General features: G+C 40.7%; 1 protein-coding gene and 1 long non-coding RNA gene across 5 annotated transcripts in view; one reads left to right on the forward strand and one right to left on the reverse strand.

The window, feature by feature from the left end:
- The first annotated feature begins 7,468 nt into the window (after window positions 1-7,468).
- Window positions 7,469-9,878, forward strand: LOC124377936. The gene is made up of 2 exons (XR_006924126.1): window positions 7,469-7,832; window positions 7,982-9,878. It is a non-coding gene; the product is annotated as an uncharacterized LOC124377936 (long non-coding RNA).
- A 908-nt stretch (window positions 9,879-10,786) lies between these two features.
- zbtb45 (zinc finger and BTB domain containing 45) overlaps window positions 10,787-14,254 on the reverse strand; it is a 15,785-nt gene continuing 12,317 nt past the window's right edge. For all 4 annotated transcript variants that reach the window (XM_046837324.1, XM_046837326.1, XM_046837325.1 and 1 more), the window contains exon 7: window positions 10,787-11,814. In XM_046837324.1, the coding sequence (XP_046693280.1) occupies window positions 11,486-11,814 (329 nt within the window). In that variant the 3' untranslated portion in view covers window positions 10,787-11,485. The remainder of the gene's footprint in view (window positions 11,815-14,254) is intronic.

Raw genomic sequence — 14,254 nt, forward strand, 5'->3', positions numbered from 1 at the left:
CCAGCCCCTCTATATACACACACCATCCCCTCTATATACACACCATTCCCTCTATATACACACAATCCCATTTATATACACACCATTCCCTCTATATACACACCATCCCCTCTATATACACACATTCCTCTATATACACACATCCTCTATATACACACCATTCTATATACACACCATCCTATATACACACAATCCCTTTATATACACCATCCCTCTATATACACACACCTCTATATACACACCATCCCTCTATATACACACCATCCTCTATACACACCATCCTCTATATACACACCATTCCTCTATACACACAATCCTCTATATATACACACCATTCCTCTATATACACACACACCATCCCTCTATATACACACCATCCTCTATATACACACCATCCCTTTATATACACCATTCCTCTATATACACCATTCCTCTATACACACCATCCTCTATATACACACAATCCCTTTATATACACACACCATTCCTCTATATACACACCATCCCTTTATATACACACCATTCCTCTATATACACACCATCCTCTATATACACACCATCCCTCTATATACACACCATCCCTCTATATACACACATCCTCTATATACACACCATCTCTATATACACACAATCCTCTATATACACACAATCCCTTTATATACACACCATCCTCTATACACACACCATCCTTTATATACACACCATTCCTCTATATACACACACAATCCCTTTATATACACACAATTCCTCTATATACACACTCTATATACACACACACATCCTCTATATACACCATTCCTCTATATACACACAATCCCATTTATATACACCATTCCTCTATATACACACCATCCCTCTATATACACACACCATTCCTCTATACACACCATTCCTCTATATACACAATCCTTTATATACACACATCCTCTATATACACAATCCTTTATATACACACACCATTCCTCTATATACACACCATCACCTCTATATACACACCATTCCTCTATATACACCATCCTCTATATACACACCATTCCTCTATACACACAATCCCTTTATATACACACCATTCCTCTATATACACACCATCCCTTTATATACACACAATTCCTCTATATACACACCATTCCCTCTATATACACACAATCCCCTTTATATACACACCATTCCCTATATATACACACAATCTCCTTTATATACACACCATTTCCTCGATATACACACCATTCCTTCTATATACACACAATCCTTTATATACACACCATTCCTCTATATACACACCATTCCTCTATATACACACCATCCTCTATACACACAATCCTCTATATACACACCAACCCCTTTATATACACACACCATCCTCTATATACACACCATTCCTATATACACACACCATTCCTCTATATACACAATCCTTTATATACACACCATTCCTATATACACAATCCTTTATATACACTCAATCCCTTTATATACACACCATACCTTCTATATACACACACCATCCTCTCTATTTACACTCAATCCCTTTATATACACCCCATCCCTCTATATACACACTATTCCTCTATATACACACCATCCCATCTATATACACACCATTCCCTCTATATACACTCAATCCCCTTTATATACACACAATCCCTTTATATACACACACCATCCTATATACACACCATCCTCTATATACACTCAATCCTTTATATACACACCATCCTCTATATACACACCATCCTCTATATACTCTCAATCCTTCTATATACACAACATCCTCTATATACACACCATCCTCTATATACATGCAATCCTCTATATACACACCATCCTCTATACACACCATCCTCTATATACACACCATTCCTCTACACACCATTCCCTTTATATATACACACCATACCTTCTATATACACACAATCCCATTTATATACACCATTCCTATATACACACCATTCCTCTATATACACACCATCCCTTTATATACACTCAATCCCTTTATATACACACATCCTCTATATACACGCCATTACCTCTATGTACACGCCATCACCTCTATATACACACCATCACCTCTATATACACCATCACCTCTATATACACACCATCACCTCTATATACACACCATCACCTCTAAATACACACCATCACCTCTATATACACACCATCACCTCTATATACACACCATCACCTCTAAATACACACCATCACCTCTATATACACACCATCCCTCTATATACAGTCAATCCTCTATATACACACAATCCTCTATACACACACCATCCTCTATATACACACCATCCCTCTATATACAGTCAATCCTCTATACACACCATCCCCTATATACACTCAATCCCTTTATATACACACCATCCTCTATATACACACCATCCCTCTATATACAGTCAATCCTCTATATACACACCATCCTCTATATTCACACACACCATCCTCTATATACACACCATCCCTCTATATACACATCCCTCTATATACACACCATCCTCTATATACACACACCATCCTCTATATACACAATCCCTCTATATAAACACCATCCCTCTATATACACACCATCCCCTCTATATACACACCATCCCTCTATATACACACCATCCCTTTATATACACACCATCCTCTATATACACACAATCCGTTTATATACACACACCATCCTCTATATACACACCATCCTCTATATACACACCATCCTCTATATACACACCATTCCTCTATATACACACCATCCCTCTATATACACACCATCCCTCTATATACACACACAATCCCGTTTATATACACACACCATTCCCTCTATATACACACCAGCCCCTCTATATACACACCATCCCCTCTATATACACACCATTCCCTCTATATACACACAATCCCCTTTATATACACACCATCCCCTCTATATACACACCATCTCTATATACACACACCATTCCTTTATATATACACACCATCCCTTATATACACACATCCCTCTATACACACACACCATCACCTCTATATACACACACCATTACCTCTATGTACACACCATCACCTCTATATACACACACATCACCTCTATATACACGCCATCACCTCTATATACACACCATCACCTCTATATACACCATCACCTCTAAATACAGACCATTACCTCTATGTACACACCATCACTCTATATACACACCATCACCTCTATGTACACGCCATCACCTCTATATACACACCATCACCTCTATATACACATCACCTCTATATACACACCATCACCTCTATATACACACCATCACCTCTATATACACCATCACCTCTATACACACATCACCTCTATATACACACCATCTCTATATACACTCAATCCCTCTATATACACACAATCCCCTCTATATACACACCATCCCCTCTATATACACACCATCCCTCTATATACAGTCAATCCCTCTATACACACCATCCTCTATATACACTAAATCCCTTTATATACACACCATCCCTCTATACACACACCATCCCTCTATATACAGTCAATCCCTCTATATACACACATCCCTCTATATACACCATCACCTCTATATACACACCATCCTCTATATACACTCAATCCCTCTATATACACACCATCCTCTATATACACACCATTCTCTATATACACCATTCCTCTATATACACTCAATCCCTTTATATACACACCATCCTCTATATACACCATCCCTTTATATACACACCATTACCTCTATATACACACACAATCCTCTATATACACACACCTCTATATACACACATCCTCTATATACACACCATCCTCTATACACCATTCCTCTATATACACACCATCCCTCTATATTCACACACACACCATCCTCTATATACAGTCAATCCCTCTATACACACCATCCCTCTATATACACACATCACCTCTATATACACACCATCCCTCTATATACACTCAATCCCTCTATACACACCATCCTCTATATACACACAATTCCTCTATATACACACCATTCCTCTATATACACTCAATCCCTTTATATACACACCATCCCTCTATACACACCATCCTATATACACACACAATCCCTTTATATACACCATTCCTCTATATACACACCAGCCCTCTATATACACCATCCCTCTATATACACACCATTCCTCTATATACACACAATCCCTTTATATACACACCATCCTCTATATACACACCACCTCTATATACACACCATTCCTCTACACACCATTCCCTTTATATATACACACCATCCCTCTATACACCATCCCTTTATATACACGCACCATTCCTCTATATACACCATTCCTCTGTATACACACCATCCCTCTATACACACCATTCCTCTATATACACCATCCCTTTATATACACACACCATCCTCTATATACACACCATTCCTCTGTATACACACCATTACCTATATATACACACAATCCCTTTATATACACCATTCCTCTATATACACACCATTCCTCTATATACACACCATCCTCTATATACACCATCCTCTATATACACTCAATCCCTTTATATACACACAATCCCTTTATATACACACACCATCCTCTATATACACACCATCCCTTTATATACACACACCATCCTCCATATACACCATTCCTCTATATACACACCATCCTCCATATACACACCATTCCTCTATATACACACCATTCCTCTGTATACACACTATTCCCTATATATACACTCAATCCCTTTATATACACACAATCCCTTTATATACACACCATCCCTCTATATACACACCATCCCTCTATATACACTCAATCCCCTCTATATAAACACCATCCTCTATATATATGCAATCCTCTATATACACACCATCCCTCTATATACACAACATCCCTCTATATACTCTCAATCCTTCTATATACACCATCCCTCTATATACATGCAATCCTCTATATACACACACCATCCTCTATATACACACCATTCCTCTACACACCATTCCCTTTATATATACACACCATCCCTTTATATACACACCATCCCTCTATACACACCATTCCTCTATATACACACCCCATCCCCTTTATATACACTCAATAACCTTTATATACACACCATTCCTCTATATACACACCATTCCTCTATATACACACCATTACCTCTATATACACATCACCTCTATATACACACCATCACCTCTATATACACACACCATTACCTCTATATACACGCCATCACCTCTATATACACACCATCCTCTATATACACACCATCCTATATACACACCATTCCCTTTATATACACACAATCCCTTTATATACACACACCATTCCCTCTATATACACACCATTCCCTCTGTATACACACCATCCCCTCTATACACACACCATTCCCTCTATATACACACCATCCCCTTTATATACACACACCATTCCCTCTGTATACACACCATTCCCTATATATACACACAATCCCCTTTATATACACACCATTCCCTCTATATACACACCATTCCCTCTATATACACACCATCCTCTATATACACACCATCCTCTATATACACTCAATCCTTTATATACACACAATCCTTTATATACACACACCATCCTCTATATACACACCATCCCTTTATATACACACACCATCCTCCATATACACACCATTCCTCTATATATACACACCATCCTCCATATACACACCATTCCTCTATATACACCATTCCTCTGTATACACACTATTCCCTATATATACACTCAATCCTTTATATACACACAATCCGTTTATATACACACACCATCCTCTATATACACATCACCTCTATATACACTCAATCCCCTCTATATAAACACCATCCCCTCTATATATATGCAATCCCCTCTATATACACACCATCCCCTCTATATACACAACATCCCCTCTATATACTCTCAATCCCTTCTATATACACACCATCCCCTCTATATACATGCAATCCCCTCTATATACACACACCATCCCCTCTATATACACACCATTCCCTCTACACACCATTCCCTTTATATATACACACCATCCCCTTTATATACACACACCATCCCCTCTATACACACACCATTCCCTCTATATACACACCCCATCCCCTTTATATACACTCAATAACCTTTATATACACACCATTCCCTCTATATACACACCATTCCCTCTATATACACGCCATTACCTCTATGTACACGCCATCACCTCTATATACACACCATCACCTCTATATACACACACCATTACCTCTATGTACACGCCATCACCTCTATATACACACCATCACCTCTATATACACACCATCCTCTATATACACTCAATCCCTTTATATACACACAATCCCTTTATATACACACCATCCTCTATATACACACCATTCCTCTGTATACACACCATCCTCTATACACACCATTCCTCTATATACACCATCCCTTTATATACACACACCATTCCTCTGTATACACACCATTACCTATATATACACAATCCCTTTATATACACACCATTCTCTATATACACACCATTCTCTATATACACCATCCTCTATATACACTCAATCCCTTTATATACACAATCCCTTTATATACACACACCATACCTTCTATATACACACCATCCTCTCTATTTACACTCAATCCCTTTATATACACACCATCCCCTCTATATACACACTATTTCCTCTATATACACACCATCCCCTCTATATACACACCATTCCCTCTATATACACTCAATCCCCTTTATATACACACCATCACCTCTATATACACACACCCTTACCTCTATGTACACGCCATCACCTCTAAATACACACCATCACCTCTAAATGCACACCATCACCTCTATATACACACCATCCCTCTATATACACACACCATAACCTCTATGTACACGCCATTACCTCTGTGTACACACCATCACCTCTATATACACACTATTACCTCTATGTACACGCCATCACCTCTATATACACACCATCACCTCTATATACACCCCATTACCTCTACATACACGATCACCTTTATATACCCTCACCTCTGTACACTATCACCTCTATATACACATCACCTCTATATACACGCCATTGCCTCTATACACCATCAACCCTATTCACTGGAGAGAGCGAAAACACTCTGATCTGATGTTTCTTTAACATGTAGATAAATCTGATATCTTACAGTGTAATATCACTTTATTCCATTCCTTCGATGTATATTTTTCTTTTTTTGTAAATAGTTTTTTTATATTGTTTTAAAATTGTTTTTATACAATATTTTACTATTTTCCTTCTGTTAAATTCTCGACTAAATGCATCTTACTTTTCCTTTTTTCTTTGTAAAGGTTTTTAAATATTTGTAAGAAGCCCAGCCACATTGGCTTTGTCAAATGTTACAATTTTTGTCACACCAATAAATCACATTTACACTGAAATTGAAATTAAATTGAGAAAGAGAGAGAGAAATGAGGCGGTGATTTGATCATTAATAATCTTTAATAAGGTTCCATGCAGGTTTACACGCGAGGCATGCTGGGTAACTGAGACTGAAGCCTTTAATATCTCAATACAATAATAATAATAATAATAATAATAATAATAATAATAATAATAATACTAATAATAATGGGTTTGGGGAACATGTGGGCTGTGGTCAGTATACACACCGTGGGGGTGGAGAAGGTGGCTGTGGTGGAGGAAGAGAGGGTGGTAAAGGAGGAAAAGGAGGGGTGGAGATGGAGGAAGTAGAGGGTGGAGAAAGTAGAGAAAAGGAAGGGGTGATGTGGTGGAGAAGATGGAGGAAGAGGAGTAGAGGTGGTGTAGGAGAAGGTGGAGGAAGTGAAGAGGGTGGAGAAGGTGGATGTGGTGGAGGAAGAGAGGGTGGTAAAGGAGAAAAGGAGGGGTGGAGATGTTGGAGGAAGTGGAGGGTGGAGAAGGTAGAGAAAAGGAGGGGTGGAGAAGATGGAGGAAGAGGAGTAGAGGTGGTGTAGGAGAAGGTGGAGGAAGAGACTTAGGTGTAAAAGTTGGATGGGGTGTAGAAAGTGGAGGAACATAATTGGGTGGAGAAGGTGGATGGGGAGGAGGAGAAGGTGGTGGAGCATGTGAAGAGAAGGTGGATAGGAATCACGTGCACGTGCTTATTAAAGTTAGAAACGCAGTAACGCTCTTGGACGTATAAAAGTGTTCTCTGTGTTCGGAGGTTCTCGTGGTTTTCCTGAGGTCTGTACGGTTCCGCATGAGAGAAGTAAAACACCGGCCTCGTCCCAAATCAGCACTTTAACACTCCCTCATACACGTCCCCTTACTGCTTCACACTCGTTCTCCTTCAGGAGTTAAAATTACCCAGAATGCACTGCCATGTCCCCCTGAAAAACACTAACCCTGCTCACTAGTTAGTGCACTACTGACTGACTGAGTTCTGAGGTCATGAGGAAAGTAGCACACAGTTCAAACCAGGCCAGGTACCCATAATGCACTCTGGTGCTTGGAACAGGAAGAAGGAAATAGGAAGTAGGGGGATTTCTTGCCAAAAAAGAAGGATGTAGCTCTTTTATAAACATGCGCCATTAAATATTTTTTTAAACTAACATTTGATTGTCTGTAGCAGCTGATGATACTGCGCTAATTTTAATCCACAAGCTAGTTAGCATACTAGCACTGTAGGACTGCTAGTTAGCGGGTGAATCATAAAGTTTAAAGTTAAATTTATAATTAATGAGAAAACTCTGCACAGACCCTTCGTTAACTACACTATTACTTAGCTGGCAATCATTCTAGTCAGCATGCTAGTGAGGTAGCACTCCAGTGTGCAGGACATCTCCTCCCCCCACCCCAGCCTCACCCTCACCCGAAGGCAGGGGTACGTTCTATTGGCTGTAATCGTTTACGTGAAGACGTAATCTGTTTAAAACTATTACAATCATTAACGTGTCACTAAAGCTAATCAAATTAAAAATTCTAATAAATTCGCTAGCTAGCTGAGGAGCGGTCACGGGATTATCTCAGATAAACACAAATAACTAGCTAGCTAAACGGTATCAACTACAGCTAGCTTGTTGTACTAGCAGTGCACTATTGAAACACATGAGACAGCTAGCTTGAAAATAAGGAGTAGCATTAGATAGCGAGCGCTATGCTGAGGCAGTCAACACAGTTGCTAATGGGAAACTAGCATGTCAGCTAAATAATGCATTTAAACATCACTGTGACAAAATGTAGTTTTTGATAAATGTATACATTTCTATTAAATCAGATTTTCAGATGAAAAAACCCTGATTTGTGAGGATGTTTATATAAGGGAATAGTGTGATGTCCATCGTCACGGATTACAGGATGATGACGTGCTAACTCTCACGCTAAGCTAGCTACATTTCTGTTTAAAAGCAGATGTAAATCGAGACTCTGACAGTGACACGTTGCTGCACGTGACTAACATCAGCTAGTTTACTAGCAGTGAGCTAACCAACTGGCACTAAGCTAGTTAGCATTAGTGGCATTGAAGCTAGCTGTTTGTTGTTGTGGCTTCTGAGGTGGAGTGTGCGCTTTGAAGGGGAAGTGGATGAGGGAATGTTAAAGACTGTAATGGAAAATGAGGTCGGATTCAAATACACAACATATGCTAATAAATGCTAATAGACACTACAACAATAAACAAATAAAAATAAACATTCAAATATTCTTAAAAATCCCGTATGAGTTACTGCACAATACATTAGTGCTTATGTAAGTGTGTGTGTGTGTGTGTGTGTATATATATATATATATGAGGTTCTCTGGTTGATGAAGCTGCTCTTCATGTTTATGGCACCACAATGTCTCACGGTGTGGGTATGTGTACGACACACACACCTGCTCCCTCGTTCCCTGTAAATACTTGTGTGTGTGTGTGTGTGTGGCGTGTTCTGATATTAGTAATATACAGTAATGAGTGATATGATCAGACACACATCCTGCTTTCATCAGCTCCATCTCCAAATCAACTGCCCTCATTAGGCTGCCTACAGAGTGCACATGTGGGATAGATGGAGATGAGATTAAGTGTGTGAATGCTGTGTAACAATCAGAGGTAACGCTGTAACATCTATACCATACAGGAGTTACACATCAGTGTGGTTTCTATGGCAACATGACAAGCCATGACTGATGAGAGAATAGAGTGATAGTGATAGTGATTTGTGTGTGTGTGTGTGTGTGTGTGTGTGTGTGTGTGTGTGTGCGTGCAGGCGATGTGATAATGAGCTTCCCTGAAGGCAGCAAAACTTTCGGTAGATACAGGAGAGTGATGTGACAGCATTGAGTATCTGACATATCACACACCTGAGTATTAGAACACGCCCAGTGGGTGTGTGTGTGGGTGTGTGTGTGCGCTGAATGAAATTCTGATTGTAAATCTTTTTTTTTGTGATTCCCTCACACACTCGAGGTGGGCGTGGCCCAGACTAAAGATAGGCATGGCCCGTATTCAAATTTGGCATGACCAAAACTTGAAGAAGGCATGGCCCAGGCTCAGGGTGGGTGTGGCCCAGGCTCAGGGTGGGTGTGGCCCAGGCTCAGGGTGGGTGTGGCCCAGGCTCAGGGTGGGTGTGGCCCAGGTGAGTGCTGCAGAACGTGGCTCATATACACATCTGCGCATTGATGTCAGTTATAGATTTAGACGATTTTCTCTATAAAAAAAAAAAAAAAAAAAAAGGGTGTGTCTTTGAGACCATGTGATTCCTGATTGTAGACTCTGAGGTAAGTTTACATTTACATTTACATTTGCGGCATTTAGCAGACGCCCTTATCCAGAGCGACGTACAAACGTTCACTCGCTGCTTGGCGCTTCACCAGCTAGCGACAATTTCGGTGAGTACTCTCAGCGTTTACGCTAACCTGACTGACGAGCTAGCACTGAGGTAAAATGGGTACTGATGAAGTTAGCTCATTTCAGCTAGCACACGCTAAATGTCACAATCTTTAATATTTTCTTTTTTTTTTTTTTTACATTAAACACAAAGTCTGCAGGTTAGCTTAGCTAAAGGGTAATATTAATTTAGTTTATAAAAGCATTTAATTCCCTGCTCATGAATCCTGTTAGGTTTGTGCTGTTTGCTAGCTAACTTTTAGCTAACATTGGTTCAGAAATCTATTAATATTTGTTAATATCAGTTAAAATTATTATTAGAAAGCGCAGATTAGCTTGTATGAACTACAATTACAATAAAAATTATCTTAAAGTAATATCAAAGATTATATCAATTTATCTTAAGGTAGCTCATTAGCATGCCACAGCACTTTAGTATCGCTTTTATATTCACCTCCAAAACCCCGTCAGCTGACGCAAGCTAAGTCCTTATATGGTCTTAAAGACACGCCCCAGTTTTTTTAAAACATTAAATAAATGTCAATTCTAACCGTCAGTCATCATCATCATCGTTGTTAAATTTGTATCTCTTATTATTATTATTATGATGACGATGATGGTAGTCATTGTAATTAACCCAGAGTTCTGGGTGTGGCCACTAGGGGGTGGGTCCGGTCCCACCGGCTCCACCCATGGCTCCGTGGTTGGTGGGGGGTTTGATTGGCGGAGCTGGGTGCTGGTGTTGAAGGGCGTGGCGCTCAAGCAGGGTGCGGTGTGTGAATGCGCGGTTGCACACAGTGCAGGAGAAGTTGCGCTCAACGCGGTGAGTGCGCATGTGCACGTTCAGCGAGCTCTTCTGCGTAAAGCGTTTACTGCACACGCTGCACTGGAACGCTCGCACGCCCGTGTGCACCACCATGTGCTTCAACAGGTAATCACGCAGCGAGAACGAACGCCAGCAAATACTGCACTGATGGGGCTTCTGACCTGCACACACACACACACACACACACACACACACACACACACACACACACACACAGGTGTAAATAAGGGTGAAGGGGTGTGGCCTAAGTTCTGTGAATATGAGTGGAGGGGTGTGGCGTATGTAAGTAAAGGGGTCTGGCTTATGTAAGTAAAGGGGTGTGGCTTATGTAAGTAAAAGGGGTGTGTGGCCTATGTTCTGGGAGTGTAAATAAAGGGTGTGTGGCCTATGTTGTGAGATTAAGCGAAGGGGTGTGGCTTATGTTCTGTGAGAACATGAAGGGGCTGTAACCTATGTTCTGTGATTGTAAATAAAGGGAGTATTAGCCTATGTTGCTAGAGTTTCTCAACCATTGCAGAAGAAGAGATACAGCCAAGTCATCCATTATTGTAATCCAAACCACTCTCCTCTGTATCCAATCCCTTCAACTACACTTCAGACCAACTACACTTCAGACCAGACCTCCTATCTCAACGATCATCAACGGATCCTTAGCATCTGGCCATGTGCTGCCTTCAAGCGAGCAAAGGTTATTCCCATCTTGAAGAAACCTGGTTTGGATCCATCGCACATCAACTACTACAGACCGGAATCACTTCTCTCATTTCTTTCTAAAACTCTGGAAAGTACTGTATTTAAACCAGCTGTCCATCAATCTCTCACAAAACAATCTCCATGACCCCATACCAGTCTGGCTTCAAAGCGGCACATTCCACAGAGATGGCCCTTTTGGCTGTCACTGAGAAACTACATGCTGCTCGATCAGCCAAGCGGTCATCTGTCCTCATCCTCCTCAACCTTTCAGCAGCATTCAACACGGTCAACCACAAGACTCTCTTGTCTACCCTCAGTAGCCTCTGTACCTGTGGAGCAGCATGACAATGGTTTGTTTCCTACCAGGCTGGTCACTCATACCAGGCGACATGGAGTCTGCCCCACGCAGACTTTCCACTGGTGTCCCACAAGGCTCAGTACTCATTCCCATTATTTTCTCCTTTTATACACACTCCATTGGTGAAGTCATATCCTCACATGGGTTTTCTTACCACTGCTATGCTGAGGACACTCATCTTCGCTTTTCGTCCCTTAGATACCACAGCTTCCGCTCGGATCTCGACATGCTTAACAGACATATCTTTGTGGATGAGTGCTCACCAACTAAAACTCAACCCCAGCAAAACCGAACTGCTGGTCATCCCAGGTGATTCATCCCCAGGTCAGGATCTCAGAATATCTCTTCATAACTCTGTTCTCCCCTTCAGCCAACACTCGCAACCTTGAGGTAACTATTGACAATCAACTGTCCTTCTCCACACGTTAATTTCACTCGTTCTTGTCGATTTCCTCTTTATAACATCAGAAGGATTTCAGGCTCTTCTCATTTCAAGACTGGACTACTGCAGCTCTCTGCTGGCAGGTCGACCTCTGAACGCTATTCATCCACTGCCTCTCCCTCACAAGGTAATGAAGGTGAGATTGAGATGGTTTGGACATGTAAAAAGGATGCTGAGGAGCCACCAGGAAGGAGGAAAAGAGGAAGACCAAGGAGGAGGTTTATGGATGTGGTTAGGGAAGACATGCAGGTAGCTGGTTTGAAAGAGGCAGATTTAGAGGACGGGGGGGATGGAGACGGATGATCCGCTGTGGTGACCCTAGTGGGAGCAGCCAAAAGAAAAAGATTTCCATCCTTTTAGCAAAATTTACCACTATCTGCCCTTCCTCTCCTTAAGACCATACCTACCATCACCTCCTCATTACCTCTGTTCCCTTCACCAACATGCTCATTAAAGTCTGCCCCAATCACCAATCTTTCATTCCTAGGTTCACCTTCTACCACTTTATCTAACTCACTCCAGAATCTTTCCTTCTCCTCCATCTCACAACCCACTTGTGGAGCATAAACACTGATGACATTTATCATCACCCCTTCAACGTCCACCTTCACGATCATCACCCTATCAGAAACTCTCTTCACCTCCACTACACTCTTACTGTACTCTTCCTTCAGAATCCCCCCTACACCATTTCTCTTTCCATCCACACCATGATAGAACAGTTTAAACAGTTTTGATTTATCTTAAGTTTGTAATGTAGTGTATCAGTGTAGATTGATTCATTTAGACTTAAAGCAGTTTGTATGTCGCTCTGGAGTCTGCTAAACGCCACAAATGTAAACTTTGTGATTGTAAATAAAGGGGGTGTGGACTATGTTCTGTGTATGTATGTGAAGGGGTGTGGCCTGTTATGTGATTGTAAATAAAGGGGGTGTGGACTATGTTCTGTGTATGTATGTGAAGGGGTGTGGCCTATGTTATGTGATTGTAAATAAAGGGGTGGACTATGTTCTGTGTATGTATGTGAAGGGGTGTGGCCTATGTTATGTGATTGTAAATAAAGGGGGTGTGGACTATGTTCTGTGTATGTATGTGAAGGGGTGTGGCC

The sequence above is a fragment of the Silurus meridionalis genome, chromosome 24 (assembly GCF_014805685.1).
Source record: "Silurus meridionalis isolate SWU-2019-XX chromosome 24, ASM1480568v1, whole genome shotgun sequence".
Classification (NCBI taxonomy): Eukaryota; Metazoa; Chordata; class Actinopteri; order Siluriformes; family Siluridae; genus Silurus; species Silurus meridionalis.